The sequence below is a fragment of the Myiozetetes cayanensis genome, unplaced genomic scaffold (genome assembly GCF_022539395.1).
Source record: "Myiozetetes cayanensis isolate MyiCay16 unplaced genomic scaffold, myiCay2020 scf4, whole genome shotgun sequence".
Taxonomy (NCBI): Eukaryota; Metazoa; Chordata; class Aves; order Passeriformes; family Tyrannidae; genus Myiozetetes; species Myiozetetes cayanensis.
This window is the reverse complement of record NW_026087631.1, coordinates 1,206,844-1,221,662: the sequence shown is the minus strand read 5'-3', so window position 1 is coordinate 1,221,662 and position 14,819 is coordinate 1,206,844. Positions and strand designations below refer to the sequence as shown.

The following is a 14,819-nucleotide window of genomic DNA, read 5'->3' as shown; positions in this document are numbered from 1 at the left end:
GGGAATGCCCCGTGTGGGAATGATTCCCTGTGTGGGGAATGATTCCCTGTGTGGGGAATGATTCCCTGTGTGTGGGAATGATTCCCTGTGTGGGGAATGATTCCCTGTGTGTGGGAATGCCCTGTGTGGGAATGATTCCCTGTGTGGGAATGATTGATTCCCTGTGTGTGGGAATGATTCCCTGTGTGTGGGAATGATTCCCTGTCTGTGGGGAATGATTGATTCCGTGTGTGTGGGAATGATTCCCCATGTGGGAATGATTCCCTGTGTGTGGGAATGATTCCCCATGTGGGAATGATTCCCTGTGTGTGGGAATGCCCTGTGTGGGAATGATTCCCTGTGTGGGAATGATTCCCTGTGTGTGGAATGATTCCCTGTGTGGTGGAATGATTCCCTGTCTGTGGGAATGATTCCCTGTCTGTGGGGAAATGATTCCCTGTCTGTGGGAATGCCCTGTCTGTGGGAATGTCCCTGATACCTTGGAGTTTTGATGTTTTGATTTTTTCAATTTTTGTAGACCTTAGAAGTAGTTATGTAGTAAATGTAGATTTTAGAGTAGCAGCATATTATCCCTTTAACACACCAGCTCAAACCCCTGTTACCCATTCCCATATCAATTCCCGAAATTCCACAGCCTGTTTAGTCTCTTTTTCAAGGTAGAATTGTAGAAGAACACCCTAACCCTACGGAACAAGATACAGCCATAGACCCAACAACCTTCAGGCCTAGAATTCTGGAAGGCCTCCAAGGACATTACGTGCTCTGAGGAAGATGAAGAAGAGGGGGTCCCAAAATGCCCCCAGACCCAATTCCCAAGAGGTGTGGTGGGGGCAGAACCTGGGTGGTGGCTGGACTGGATTGGGTGAAAATCATTATAAAAACTGTGGGCATCTGTATTTCGGGAGCGCACGTTGGGGTATTCCAGAAAGCCTGGGGGCTCATTAAAGCCTTTGTATCCTTATCTTATCTCCTACCTAATTTGGCTTGGAGTCCTTTTTTTCCCACAGCCATTTAGGCAACATCCCATCTGTGGGAATGCCCTGCCTGTGGGGAATGTCCCGTCTGTGGGCCGTGGTAACTTCACTACACACACAGCTTTGCTTAGAAATTAATTTTGTCCTTACCCTGAAACAATCCTTGCTATATTTCAAAAGGCAGGGTTAAAGACACTCCTGTCAGTCTGCAGAACAAAATTAATTTAATTGGGCCGTACCCTTTCTAGCATCACAGCTTTGCATCGATGGAATTAATGACAGTAACTAAGCTGGGGCTGTTATCCACCTTAACAAAACCCTGGGAGTTGAGTCAAATACCTCAGGCTCTGACATGCTTCAAATTAAAAGCATAAAATTCTAACTCAGCAAAGGGAATATATATATATATGTATATAATCATTATTTCTGCATAGTTCTTATGTTTGGAAAGTAGCTAGCCACATTAACATAATCAACAATTTCTGTACAAATTTTCATGAACACAATGAAGTAATAAAGTACTGCATAAGAAATGTTTACTTAGATCAACTGTATTTGCCTCTAAGCAGTTGTTCTGTTTTGTAAAATGATGAAACTACACGAGTTTTCAGTGACAAAAATGAATTGGAAACCTACTTTGCCCTGTTCTAGTCTGGAGAAACATATTAACACAATCACATCACTGCAACACATGAAAAAACCCACATAAAAAAGGCTTCTGCAGGCCCTTCTGGAGCGATTTGATACCAGTGGCAGCATCCACACTAGCTTTCCCCAGCACACACTGCATCCAGAAAGTTTTTGAGACATTTTTAAAATACAATTTTTATTTAATTATTTTACAAGTTTGAATCAAACCTTTTTGAAGTTATGCTGTGTATGAAAAATGACAGATGAAAGCGCATCATTACTGACTGTAATGTGCTTGCAGCTTTAACAGGCACTCTGAAGGTCAGAGTATCTTTGGAGAGGGATGAATACGAGGAATTCAGAAATATTCCAGCAGTAAGATTAGAGATTTGGTGTTTGTGGAATCCGGCTTTGTTTTTATGAAGTTTCGTAAGAGAAAAAAAAAAAAAGTCTAACATTTCAGAGAGATTCCATAAAGACAGCCAAAAATAGTGTTTGCTATAAATGTATCTTGTCTTTACCTGTAAGACTCTGACCTGTAAAGTTAATGTAAACCCTTCCAAAAAGTCCTCAGTTTTCTGACGCTCTCAGCTGGGAACCAACATGAAGTTTCTGCAGGAGAGATTTCAAATCCCATATTTGCAGTGCTAAGCACAGGTGCCCGACCTTTCTGACACCAGGTTACTCATCTTTCTTCAGTCAAGACGAGGGCTGCCTGGCAAAGTTTCTCCTCCACCCAGGCCCTCTCCACAACTGGGTTTTTCACGTGCACAGAGCAGCAATCCCTCACAAGCTTGCCAAGCAGGTGTATGGGACATACATTCCAGACATGGAATACAGCATCTTTAGCAAAAGACCTCTTGCCTCTGTTTTTTGGGGTTTTTTTTCTTTGTCCCTTTTTTTATTGCAAAGGGCAAAGGTGCCTAATTACAGGAGACAGAATTGCAAACGGAGATTGGTGTTTCCCTGACCTTTACAGCAGAGCAATTAATCACCAGCAAGGGTCATCCTCTCCTTGACCTTTCTTACAGACACTCTCTCATCGCTGGACATCTCATTCTCCAGTGCCTAAAATCTCCTGAAGGAAGAGTTTTCTCCTGCCTGAAGGAGAAATATCCTGAACCCACCACTGGGCCCAAGGTCCCATCCTGGGGCAGGGCACCAGAACAGGCAGAGAGGGTAACTCTGTCACTCAGAGGGTTTAGCCCTCATCACATACATTTTCCAGCAACGCAATTCTACTGAACAAAATTAACTACATGAAGTCTTAATCCAAACAGTAACGAGCTACCTCAGCCGAGAGGGACATGCTGACAGGAAGCACTTGTTGAGGAGTGCACCCCGTGCCCCAGCTCTGTGTGTGAGCCCCAGGAAAGGTGGCCAGTCACCCAGAGACCCTGCAGGACACAGCCAGCAACGAGAAGACCCCAGGTATTGATATATTGATTCGATAGAAAAACTTGGAAGACGTAATAACAGAGACTCAGATAAAAGGTACTACGAGCAATGCTAAGTTACTACACAAGTCTGTATTATAACACACAATTAGGTCACGTGCAGTGTGGTTAAGTATTTGCTCTCATCTATCTAAAGGACATCACCTTCTCAGAGTTTTCTGAATTTTGAAATATCACTAGAAACATGCTGAAGCACGCTTTAGAGAGGCAAAGTACCTCTCTTCACCTTCATCTGTCATGTGTTTGTGTTCTGTTTCAGGGAGTTAGTTGCTCTTTTTATTTCAGAGTTTATTATCCCAAAACTCCATAATCATCACATCCTTCCTGAGTCTAAGTAGCTGGATACAGCACAGGAACTTTTTCCTTGCTTTCTCTTGAATCCTTGCTCCCTATCCTTTCACAATTTCTGTAGTATGTCACACATGATAAAAGGTAAACTTTGTTGTATAAGTAGGATTTGATCTGACTGTAGGCTGTATCATGTTTAATTATCTTAGTCCTTCACCTCTCAGAGAGAGATTTCTCTTTCTTCTGCACTAAAATATTAATGCTTTAAAACATTAAGCTACTAGCATAGCATCAAAGTATTATAAAGAGCAAACATATTTAATATTGCTAAGACACTACAGCACAGATGACTACTCTGGAACTCTTTTTACATAATGTTGCATGAACTGTTACTTTAGTTCCCTGTGTTGTGACAATCAGTGTGTTTTACGCCCTTTAAGCCACGCACATTCTGAGTGCATGTTTCCTCTTCCAGTAGCAGGATCTGGACAGCAAGTTCATTTCTTTCTAGTTACTGTTATTACTACATGAAACACTGTTGTTCAAAGCAGTTAAAATATCAGAAGCGGCGTCAATTCACTTCTTCCCTCTCTGGCGTTGCCTCCAGGAACAAAGTTCTATTACCTGGCACTAGAAAAATTTACAAGATCTATGTAATGAAGTGAATCTTCTGCCAAGACCTTGAATATCACCACAAAATACAGTGGAGTGGCACAGGCTAAATATGGACATACTCAGTTGCTCACAATGCTCTGCACCATTCCCAGTGCCTACAGTTCTGTGTACCAGCTCATAACATTAATTCCATCTGAGTTCTTCAGCAGCTACATGTACCATTGGAAGCATCAGGCAGGTAGCTTTGGAAAGTTACGAAGAGTACTTGCAGTTTGGTTTTTGGGATGCAATTATTTTAACGTGAGTCATTTCCCCCTCACACCTTCCTGTATCACCACTCCTCTACAACACCGTTATCTTACCAGAACTGTTGACACTGGTTTATTTCTAAGGCTGCAGGTTTTTCCAGATCCAAGCATATGGAAACCAGTTTGCTCGTTCTGGAAACAAGTGTCGCAAGCTGCAGCATTTTTTTCCTGGCCTGGTAATCATGGCCTGAGTTGGCACAGTAGTGCCTACTGCTTTAGCAAGTCTTTAAAAATACTACTTTAACAAGGACTTTAACAAGTCACACTGACTATGAAAAGCTGGAGAATCATTCCTGTGAACAAGAATTCGACTAAGCAAAAATCTGAGTTAGTTCAAAAGGCCTTTCCGTGCTCAAAGAACCGGTGCAGTCATATGGTGCAAAATTGGTCTTCCCTGCACTTTCCCGTTCCTGACAGCAGTGATGGTTGCCAACACTCTCGGAAACATACAGACTGTGGTGAGCATAACTGGTCAGGGGGAAAATCTCACTATTTTTACAGCTCTGTGGCTTGTCTGTCCTCCTGATATTGGCCTCAAAATTTAGCTATTAATGTAAGAAACAGGATTTAATTCTTTCTCAAGCCACAGCTGGCCAGTAAGACTCACTGTGATGGTAAGACACTGAGGCAAAAGGGGCACGTTGATGTAACACTGCTAGGCAACTTCAGCATAGAAGGCCCACATCAAACGCTTTGGAACAGTGAATTCTACTACTTTTAAAAAGAAAAAAACCCAACCAACCAAAACAAAACAAAAGCCCAACAACGAAAAACAAAGCACACAAAAAGAACCAGCAAACAAACAAACAAACCACACACAAAATACCAGCGTAAAATAAGCAAAGTACTGCTGTCTCTGATACAGCTAAATTCTTTTCAGTTTCAAGTAACCAGAGTTCCAAAGGATTCATAAACAAGGCACAGTGGCTCCTTGCAGATTTAAAAACCGAACCTTATGTTTTCACTGGCTGAAGCCAGACCTGTATCATTGTATTTCCAAAACACAGCATGCTAAGTAACACCGGTTCTCCCACACGTGGAACACACAGCTCTTACACAGGGGAGTCAAAGCTGACCCAGGCCCAGGCTGTGGGAGCCTTGCACCCGAGCAGCCCTGTTTGGGGCAACAAGCTGCACAACCAGACTGAGTGTCGGTTTCAAAGGGCGCAGGCCGGAAGACCAGATTTGAGGATGCCATTCTAGTTAATCACAGTGTTTAAATGCCTGAACAGCTGTAATGGATTGAGAGGGGGAAAAAAAAATTAGGAAACCAAACCGAAACACCAGAACACCTCCACCCCTCAAACAGTGACACACAAAAACTAGCGAGCTGCACAAACTTCACGGAGTCACAGAATAATCAGGGCTGGAAGGGACCTCTGTAGAGCACCTGCTACAAGTGTCCTGTCGAGGCAGGGTCACACAGAGTAGGTTAAACAGGAACGCATCCAGCGGGGTTTGGAATGTCCCCAAACAAGGGGCAGCCTGGTCGAGCGTTCCGCCATCCTCAGCGGAAAGAGGTTCTTCCTCACGCTGAGGTGGAAGTTGTGATGTTTTAGTTTACGGCCACTGCTCCTCGTCCTGTCGCTGGACACCACTGCAAGGAGTCTGGCACCATCCTCCTTAAATACCGCCTGCCAGAGGAGCCTCCTGCCCGCTCACAGCCCCGGCCCGCGGGTGCCTCCCGGCGCCGGGCAGCGCTGAAGGGGCGCCTCCCGCCCGCGCCATGACGGCCGCACCGCCCCGCCCCGCCAGCACCGCCCGCCCCGGGCTCCCGGAGCGCCCTGCCCGCCGGCGGGAATAGGGATAGGGGTGGCGCAGGGCCCGCGGAGCGCCAGCAGCCCCGCGGAGCGCCAGCACATCCCGCGGAGCGCCAGCACATCCCGCGGAGCGCCCCGCGCCGAGCGCGGCCCCTTTAAGGCGCTGGGCGCGCCAAGGCCCCGCGCGCCGCGACCGGCCCCGCCCACGGGCAGAGCGCGCCAAGCCCGCCCGCGCGCGCCGGCCCCGCCCCTCCCGGCGCCGGCCCAATCAGCGCCTCTCGCGGGACCGCCTGCCCAATAGGAAAGCAGCACCCGCGGCGCCACGAGCTAGGGCCCCGCCTTCTGGGGCGTGGCCGCCGGCCGCCTCGCCTCGCGATTGGCCGGCGGGAGCGCGCGCCCCGTGACGCCGGCGCGCGGTGATTGGCTGCGCGCGGGCGCGAAACGTAACGCGGGAAAAGCGGCGGGCCGGGCCGGGCCGGGCGCGGCGGGTCCTGCGGGCGCTCCGGGACGGCGCGGGCGCTGCCGCCTCTCCGGGCGGACGGGGCGCGGGGGGAGAGGCACCGAGACCGCGCGGGGCCGCCGTGCCCGGGGATGAGCGGCTGAGGCGGAGCGGCGCGGAGACAGGTGGCGGCGGCCGCGGGACCTCCGTGCGGCCACACGACCCACGGCGGAGAGCCCTCCCCTCCCTCTCGCCGCGCTCCCCTCGCCGCTGCCCGCGAGGGGTCGGCGATGGCGGAGCGGCTGCCGCCGGGCCCCCCCTCGGTGATTTTTTGCCAGGACTCGCCGAAGCGCGTCCTGGTCTCCGTTATCAAAACCACGCCGATCAAGCCCTCCCCGGCGTGGGGCGGCGGAGAGGAGCCGATGCCCGTCCCGCCGGTCCCCACCAGCCCCGGCTTCAGCGACTTCATGGTGTACCCGTGGCGCTGGGGCGAGAACGCGCACAACGTGACCCTCAGCCCCGGCGGCGGGGACGGCACGGCCGGGCCCTCGGCGCTGCCGCCGCCCCGCGGGGCCGCGGGCAGAGCCCCCGCCGCGGACGAGGAGCCGGCGGGGAGCGGCGGCCGCCACCGGCACCCCAAGGTGAGCCGGGGAGGGGGACCCGCCCGCCCTACTGCCCGGCCATTTAAAGGCTGGGCACTTCCGGCAGCGCCGCGGGCACAGCGGGATGGGATGGGATGGAATTGGGATCGTGTCCATGGGAAACCCCCGTCCGTGGAAAACCCCCGTGCTCTGCCCTCCCGGCGGCAGCGCCGTGCCCGGGCGGGGCTCCCCAGGAGCACGGGGACAGGGAGCTCCTGCGGTGGGCCCAGCACGGGCTGCGAGGGGGGACAGGGGACAGGGGCATCTGACACCTCGGAGGGCTGAGGGAGCCGGGCCTGTTCAGCCGTGAGACGAGACGCGGAGGGGAACTCGCTAAAGCCTGTAAATATCTGGCGGGGGTGCCAGGAGGACGGATCCAGGCTCTGCACGGTGGTGCCGAACAACAGCACAAGGGGACCGGGCAGAATCACGCACAGAAAGTTCCACCTGAACGTGAGGAAGTCGTTCTCTCCTGTGTGGGTGACCACACACTGAACAGACCGGGGTGGTTCTGTGCTGTCAGGGCACCGCTGTCGCCGTCCTCAGTGCCGGCACTGCGGGCCGTGCTGTGCCTCTTGGCCGTGCTGCGGGGCGGGGAAGGTCCTGGGGCTCAGTTCCCTTGATGTTTACACCCAGGATGTGATCAGACGCGGCCGGCCGAGAGCTGACACCGTCCGAGACCTGATCAGCGAAGGAGAGCACTCCTCCAGCAGGATCCGCTGCAACATCTGCAACAGGGTCTTCCCACGAGGAAAGTCACTGCAGGCCCACAAGCGCACTCACACGGGTAAGTAGAGGGGGGGTGTGTGGATTGCTGGGCTGAGCGCTTAGCAAGCACCAGGGAAGGAGTTAAAACCCTGCAAACGAACCACACAGCAACCCCCAAACACTTGCCCTGTTGATATTGTATTGGAACCGCGAAGTTAATCACGCTTTATTTCCAGCCCTTCTTAGTCACTCAGAGTCTTTGTGTTTGTGTGGGGAGGTGCAGCAGCAATTTGGGCTGTAAGAGTATAGATAAATGACAGAGATATTTTATCTGTTGCAGTCACAGACTTACTTTGTAAGAGGGAGAACTTTTCTGTTATTGGATTCCCTATTGGTGGTGTGTTTTTCACACCACAGTGGAAATTTTCCTGTAAGAGGTTACAGTAACTTAGAAAGTGGATGACAACTTCAGCACTGTAATACCCTAGAAGTGTAGCTTAAATGTTGAGAAAAGAGTCCATGTGCTTAAAAGTAGTGCCCAGTTGTTTTTTCCCACCATCTAGGATTCATTTTCTGGAGTGGAAGTGGTCATGCTGATTCTCTGAACAGTATTTGGAAGGCAGCTTGCAGTTAAGTGAAAGTGTATGATGAACTCATTCAGCTGGGCTTGAGATACTGTTGGTTTAGGTTTTTCAACCAAGCAAATACATTTTGTTTTACTTAATGTTTCAGCAGCACTCTATATTTGCAATAAAGTATGAACTAACATAGATCACAGCACAGACACAACCACCAGCACTCCCCCCCAGCCAAGCTAAGAAAACCCCACACAAACCTTGGCTCCCACCTTCTCTTCTTCTGATTCAAGTCCCTACAACTAATCTAGATAATAAAATTAAACAGCAGTTTCCTCATGGGTTTTGGTCAAAAGACAGTGTTATTTCACCTGGTTGTACAAGGAGCTGAACTTGAACTACTGAACTAAGCAGAGCTTACCCTGGTGTCATTCCTCCTCCTCCCTGTGGAGCCTTTGCGTAGTGCCTGCAGTCAGGTCCTCTCGAGGAAGGAGACACCTGCTGCCTTGTTTCTTCTGGTTGCAGTTTGCGTGGAGAAGTCTTCCTCTGTTCTAAGAAAACTTTGTTGACTTAGGTCTGGAATAAGTTTCTTGTGCAGCCTCCATCATTATGACTTTTCTCAAAAGCGAGACTTTCTCCTAGTGAGATATTTCTGCAACCTCGCATGTTATTGTAATGTTGACCTCAAGTATTTCACCCTAGTTCAGGCTGTGCCAAGGATAAAATTTCTCTTATTACAACATGAATTACTTTACTTGTCCATTTCCTTCCTGTATTTCCTGCTCTAAAGGTCCATAGTTTCACGGGACAAAGCTTATGTGGTGTTATCCGAGAGTCTTAAATCAGAAAACACGACAAGGGAAAAAATACACTTCTTTTCCTCTCCGGAAATAAGTATATTCTCCAGTAGCATAGAACATGTACTTCAGAGTAAACCCAGATTTCTTAAGTAGATGCAAGTGTCTGAGTGGCTAAAAGGCAAACTTGCTTGTTTAAGTCTCATGCTGGGGATCAACACTGGATGCTATGACTTACAGTCAGCTTTCATAAATCTCTGTTCATTATTTTCAAGGTGAAAGGCCCTATTTATGTGACTACCCAGACTGTGGGAAAGCCTTTGTACAGAGTGGGCAGCTCAAAACTCACCAGCGTCTCCACACAGGAGAGAAACCATTTGTCTGCTCGGAGAATGGTGAGTCATCAGACAACAATCTGCAGCTTTCTAGGGTCAGACCAGTACTGGAAGTGTATGCAAGTTCACTTGGCAAAGATACATAAAAGCTCTGGAGCTTAATTTTTGGCGGGACTTCTGGGGTTATTCGGCAAATATGTATCTGAGGTTTGTATGTTCTCTGTCACTAGATACTAATGTATAAAATGAAGGGGCATGTTATGAACCGTGCAACCACAGCATGCTGTTTTCAACCAAGCCTGGGATTAGGTGGCACCTTCATCCCACAGATGTTACACTTAGTCACTGGCAGGCTGCTCTCCATAACGTGTTCCTCGTTTTCACTGTGTGTTTTTAAGGCTGTTTGAGCAGATTCACACATGCAAACCGTCACTGCCCAAAGCATCCCTACGCCCGGCTGAAGAGGGAGGAGCTCACAGACAGGCTGACCAAGAAGCAGACGGCTGACAATAAAGCTGTGGCTGAGTGGCTAGCAAAGTAAGTTCCCTCACGGTGTCACCTTTCTTGAAATACTCACAAGGGTGGTCTGACAAAGCGTTTTACTCTTCAGAACAGTAAAACCCCCCCCAACAAACCAAAACTATACACTCCTGCAGTAAGTATCAGTCCTCCTTAAGGGAGTCTGAACTCCTTTAAGACAAAGTTCCTCGTGAGACCTTTTTTCTTCCAGTTTTGTTTTGGTTTTGCTCTCTGCTTAAATGCCCTCCTTTGCTTGATCAGCGCCTGCTAAAACCTTGTTAGTGCTACAGTCTTGCTGAATTTGCAGTTGTATGAGGGGCAACAACTGTGTCTGCCTGCTGGGAATACCACGTAAAGGAGAAATCTGTCACAGATGTTCACTTGGGCACTGAATAAATAAATATAAATACAAATAAATAAATAAATAAATAATACTGAATAAATAAGGTTTCTGACAGCTTAAGTACTGCCATATAAGGGCTGACTAAAGTCAAGTGCAGTGCTTAGTCGGATGCAGGGCGGCACTGGGGAGGTTTTCAGCAGCTGTGGGTTGCTGGCGTGCGACTCAGGTGTGCTCGTTTCACAAGGCATTCCCCACCTCTGGTGTTACAGGTACTGGGAGACCAGGGAGCAGCGCGCTCTTGCTTTGAAAACCAAAGCAATCCAGAAGACGGACCAGGAGCAGCAGGACCCCATGGAGTACCTGCAGTCGGACGAGGAGGAGGACGAGGAGAAGAGCAGCGCCCACTCGGCCGCCTGCCTCCGCCGCCTGCAGGAGCAGCGCGAGCGCATGCACGGAGCGCTGGCCCTCATCGAGCTGGCAAACCTGGCCGTGGCACCCCTGCGGCAGTAGATAGGAGCAGTCTGCCCACGCAGAACGTACCTGCTGGTGTCACTTAACCAGTTAGACCCTGAGCATAAGCTAAGCACCTTATTTGCTTATCATAGGCTGCTATTCTGTAGAGTTTATGAAGAATGTCGTTGCCCCGTAACGCGGGGTGAGAGAATTGCACTTTTTGTTGAGGTAGGAGACAGGTGTAAAAGTTTCTTAAGTATTTTGTAAATATGGGGTTGACGGATCTATGTGTCACGGGAAGCTAGATTTTGCAAGGTTAACTCATTTATTTGGAGCAGTTTTCACAGGAAGCACTTGCTGAACAGAGCGTTCGCAATTAGCAGAATGGTACACGTGGCCAAAGAAGGCTGACAAAAAGAATTTATATGACTATTTAAGCAAATTTATAAAAAACGATAGGTTTGGGGATACTGTTAAACAGCAACAAAATTGTGTTTTTCTAATGTCAGTATGTCTTTACCTAGTATCACCAAGGTGAAAGGCAAAGGTTAATCATCTCAGCTTGCATTGGGAAAGGAACTGCTTCATGCAGGAAACCCTAAGGTTGTTCAGTATCTTCGCTGTGACTGCTCAAGGTATGAGGCTTGACTTTGCTGCTTTACATTTTCTGATTTGATTTCAGCAGAATCTCTTGGTAGCACTTGTTATTCCTAACATGTGATGTTGGGAACTTTTGCACATTGTTTGTTTTATCTGAAAATGATTAGTCTTGCAAAGTCTAGACAAAACAATTGGTAATACTTTTTCAGATGTTTTTTTTCAGACCCTGTAGTGATTTGGCACTTGATTTTGTTAATAAAGGGGGTATTTACAGGGTGGTATGGATCTGTAGTAAAGTATTCCAGATCTTTTATTAGGAAACACTAAGTTTTAAAGTATTGCTTTTATATGATGATCAGCAAATAGGAGCCTCCATACTTCTGTGCCTAAAGCCACCTTACTGCTTTATTTCAGGATAACATGCCGATTTTGTGTTCACTAACCATAGCACCGCTATCAGTTAAACACTGCTGGAAAGTATTCACTCTACAAATAGGAAATAGGCTTCCAAAGATAGCTACAAGTGTGTTAACAGTTGGATATCATGTATTTCCCAAATAAATGAAGTTACAGAATGCTGCCTAGTACTCATGCTGATATAAAGCGTTTAACAGGGTATCTTGTCACTTTGAGAATGTTGTATGCTTCTCAGTAGCAGTCTCATGGTGATCTTTTTCCACACTTTGCTTTGAAGGCAGCCAGAGATTCCTAATATTCTAACAAAGGTTTGTTTTCAGATGGGACGTCTTGTTGTGTGGTTTTGTTGTTGGTTGTTGTTATTAAGCTACTGCTTAAGGGGATATTAATAATGTGCATTTACTGACGTGCTTGCTTTAACTTCTTCCTTTTGTTGAAGGTCAGGAAATTCAAATGAGAAGGGAAGCCTATTTCCCTCTCACTTAAACAAGAGGAAGAAATAATTTTATCAATGACTTGATAAGGGCTGACCAGATGCATACAGCTGTTCCAGAAAAGTAGAGTGGGTTTACACCAGGAACTGCAACTAATGAAATGCGTTCTCTGATAACCTGTTGTGTTTGAAAATCTCATTAACCCAGTTCACTTAAATCTTTTGTTGATGCACTTAGCTAAAGAGTAATTGAATAATTAAAATAAAAATCACTGTCATTGAATGTAAGTAATTTTGCACCAGTGATACGGTTTAATTTTTGCTTCAGCTCCTGAAAAAAAGTAGGAAACACTAGTCTTACTAGGCTTCTTAGCCTACGTAAAACTGGTAGTTCATGTGTGTAGGATTTGAGTTTCTCAGAAAAATTACATGCTACTGACTGTAAATCTGGCTTCACGCAAATAATCTGATCCCAAAATGAGCCCTGGACATAAATCCGTTGTAATTCTGAATCATAATTCAGAATTGCTCCTGACTAGTATTTCACAGGGCAGAAGACTCTGTAATTACCAGCTGGTTGCAGACTGGTGTAATAGGATTTGGGGTTTTTTCCCTAGTCAGCTGTAATGCTTTGGGTGACTTGCAGGGTATTTCCTCACATATGACAAGTACACTGACTTGTACTTAGCTGCAGACAAAATTCAGACAGCTGAAGCAGTTTTGGATCATGGCAAGTTTTGGGTCAAGTACCAAGTAAAAGAAAAACCTGGTGTGTGTAAGACTGCTTTTTATTTTATTAAGTGATTACGTACAAGGAGTTGTGAAGTGTTCAGTGCTTTGAAAGATTAAGTTGTAGTTTGGCATGAGTTAAAAGCAGAAGAGTTGATGTGCTGTCATTCTAATAGACGCTTTGAATAAAAAGTTTAATTTTCAGGTTCGGTGTGTGCCGTTTGGTAACCGTTAAGTATCCAACCTTCTCCTTGCTTCTGTAATCCTGACAGCCCGATTTTGTTGCAGAGGGTGAAGGTATTTCTTTCCCCTGTCGGTCCACGTTTGGCCCGAGCTAAACCACCCAAGGTGAATTCCACGGAGAGTTTTTTACAGTTAGACAGAGCCGTGGGAGTGCTGATGGTGCAGAGCCAGGGCTGGCTGTCCCCTGACCTTGTCCCTGACCCTGTCCCTATACCTGCCGCCTGTCCCTGACCCTGTCCCTGTCCCCGTCCCTGCCGCCGTGCCCGCGGGGCTCGGACCTGTTCCCACCGGGATGGTCCAACACCGGCCGGGGCTCGGGGACGGGCCCGGGGTTGGCGATGATCCTCGGGAGCTGCTGAGGCGGCGGCGCGGGGGGCTGGCCCTTCACCCCCAGCCCTCCTGCTCCAAAACAATTGGTAATACTTTTCCAGATGTTTTTTTCAGACCCTGTAGTGATTTGGCACTTGATTTTGTTAATAAAGGGGGTATTTACAGGGTGGTATGGATCTGTAGTAAAGTATTCCAGATCTTTTATTAGGAAACACTCAAGTGTTAAAGTATTGCTTTTATATGATGATCAGCAACAGGAGCCTCCATACTTCTGTGCCTAAAGCCACCTTACTGCTTTATTTCAGGATAACATGCGATTTTGTGTTCACTAACCATAGCAGCTATCAGTTAAACACTGCTGGAAAGTATTCACTCTACAAATAGGAAATAGGCTTCCAAAGATAGCTACAGTGTGTTAACAGTTGGATATCATGTATTTCCCAAATAAATGAGGTTACAGAATGCTGCCTAGTACTCATGCTGATATAAAGCGTTGCAACAGGGTATCTTGTCACTTTGAGAATGTTGTATGCTTCTCAGTAGCAGTCTCATGGTGATCTTTTCCACACTTTGCTTTGAAGGCAGCCAGAGATTCCTAATATTCTAACAAAGGTTTGTTTTCAGATGGGACGTCTTGTTGTGTGGTTTTGTTGTTGGTTGTTGTTATTAAGCTACTGCTTGAGGATATTAATAATGTGCATTTACTGACGTGCTTGCTTTAACTTCTTCCTTTTGTTGAAGGTCAGAAATTCAAATGAGAAGGGAAGCCCTATTTCCTCTACTTCAAACAAGAGGAAGAAATAATTTTATCAATGACTTGATAAGGGCTGACCAGATGCATACAGCTGTTCCAGAAAAGTAGAGTGGGTTTACACCAGGAACTGCAACTAATGAAATGCGTTCTCTGATAACCTGTTGTGTTTGAAAATCTCATTAACCCAGTTCACTTAAATCTTTGTTGATGCACTTAGCTAAAGAGTAATTGAATAATTAAAATAAAAATCACTGTCATTGGAATAAGTACTCTTTGCACCAGTGATACTGAGCTTAATTTTTGCTTCAGCTCCTGAAAAAGTAGGAAACACTAGTCTTACTAGGCTTCTTAGCCTACGTAAAACTGGTAGTTCATGTGTGTAGGATTTGAGTTTCTCAGAAAAAAATTACATGCTACTGACTGTAAATCCTGGCTTCACGCAAATAATCTGATCTCAAAATGAGCCCTGAC

General features: G+C 47.2%; 1 protein-coding gene across 1 annotated transcript; it reads left to right on the top strand.

Annotated features, from left to right (window-relative positions):
- The first annotated feature begins 6,706 nt into the window (after positions 1-6,706).
- Positions 6,707-13,195, top strand: ZNF367 (zinc finger protein 367). Its single transcript, XM_050329901.1, has 5 exons — positions 6,707-7,112; positions 7,749-7,899; positions 9,468-9,587; positions 9,926-10,064; positions 10,659-13,195. Exons 1-5 carry the CDS (start codon positions 6,762-6,764, stop codon positions 10,897-10,899), a joined length of 1,002 nt encoding a protein of 333 aa, XP_050185858.1. The 5' UTR covers positions 6,707-6,761; the 3' UTR covers positions 10,900-13,195.
- The last annotated feature ends 1,624 nt before the right edge of the window (positions 13,196-14,819 follow it).

Excerpts from the sequence above, each read along its gene's own strand:
- ZNF367 (XM_050329901.1), top strand. The coding sequence starts at position 6,762 with ATGGCGGAGCGGCTGCCGCCGGGCCCCCCCTCGGTGATTTTTTGCCAG. Across the intron at positions 9,588-9,925 it reads ATTTGTCTGCTCGGAGAATG|GCTGTTTGAGCAGATTCACA; the intron begins GTGAGTCATCAG and ends TGTGTTTTTAAG. Across the intron at positions 10,065-10,658 it reads GTGGCTGAGTGGCTAGCAAA|GTACTGGGAGACCAGGGAGC; the intron begins GTAAGTTCCCTC and ends CTGGTGTTACAG.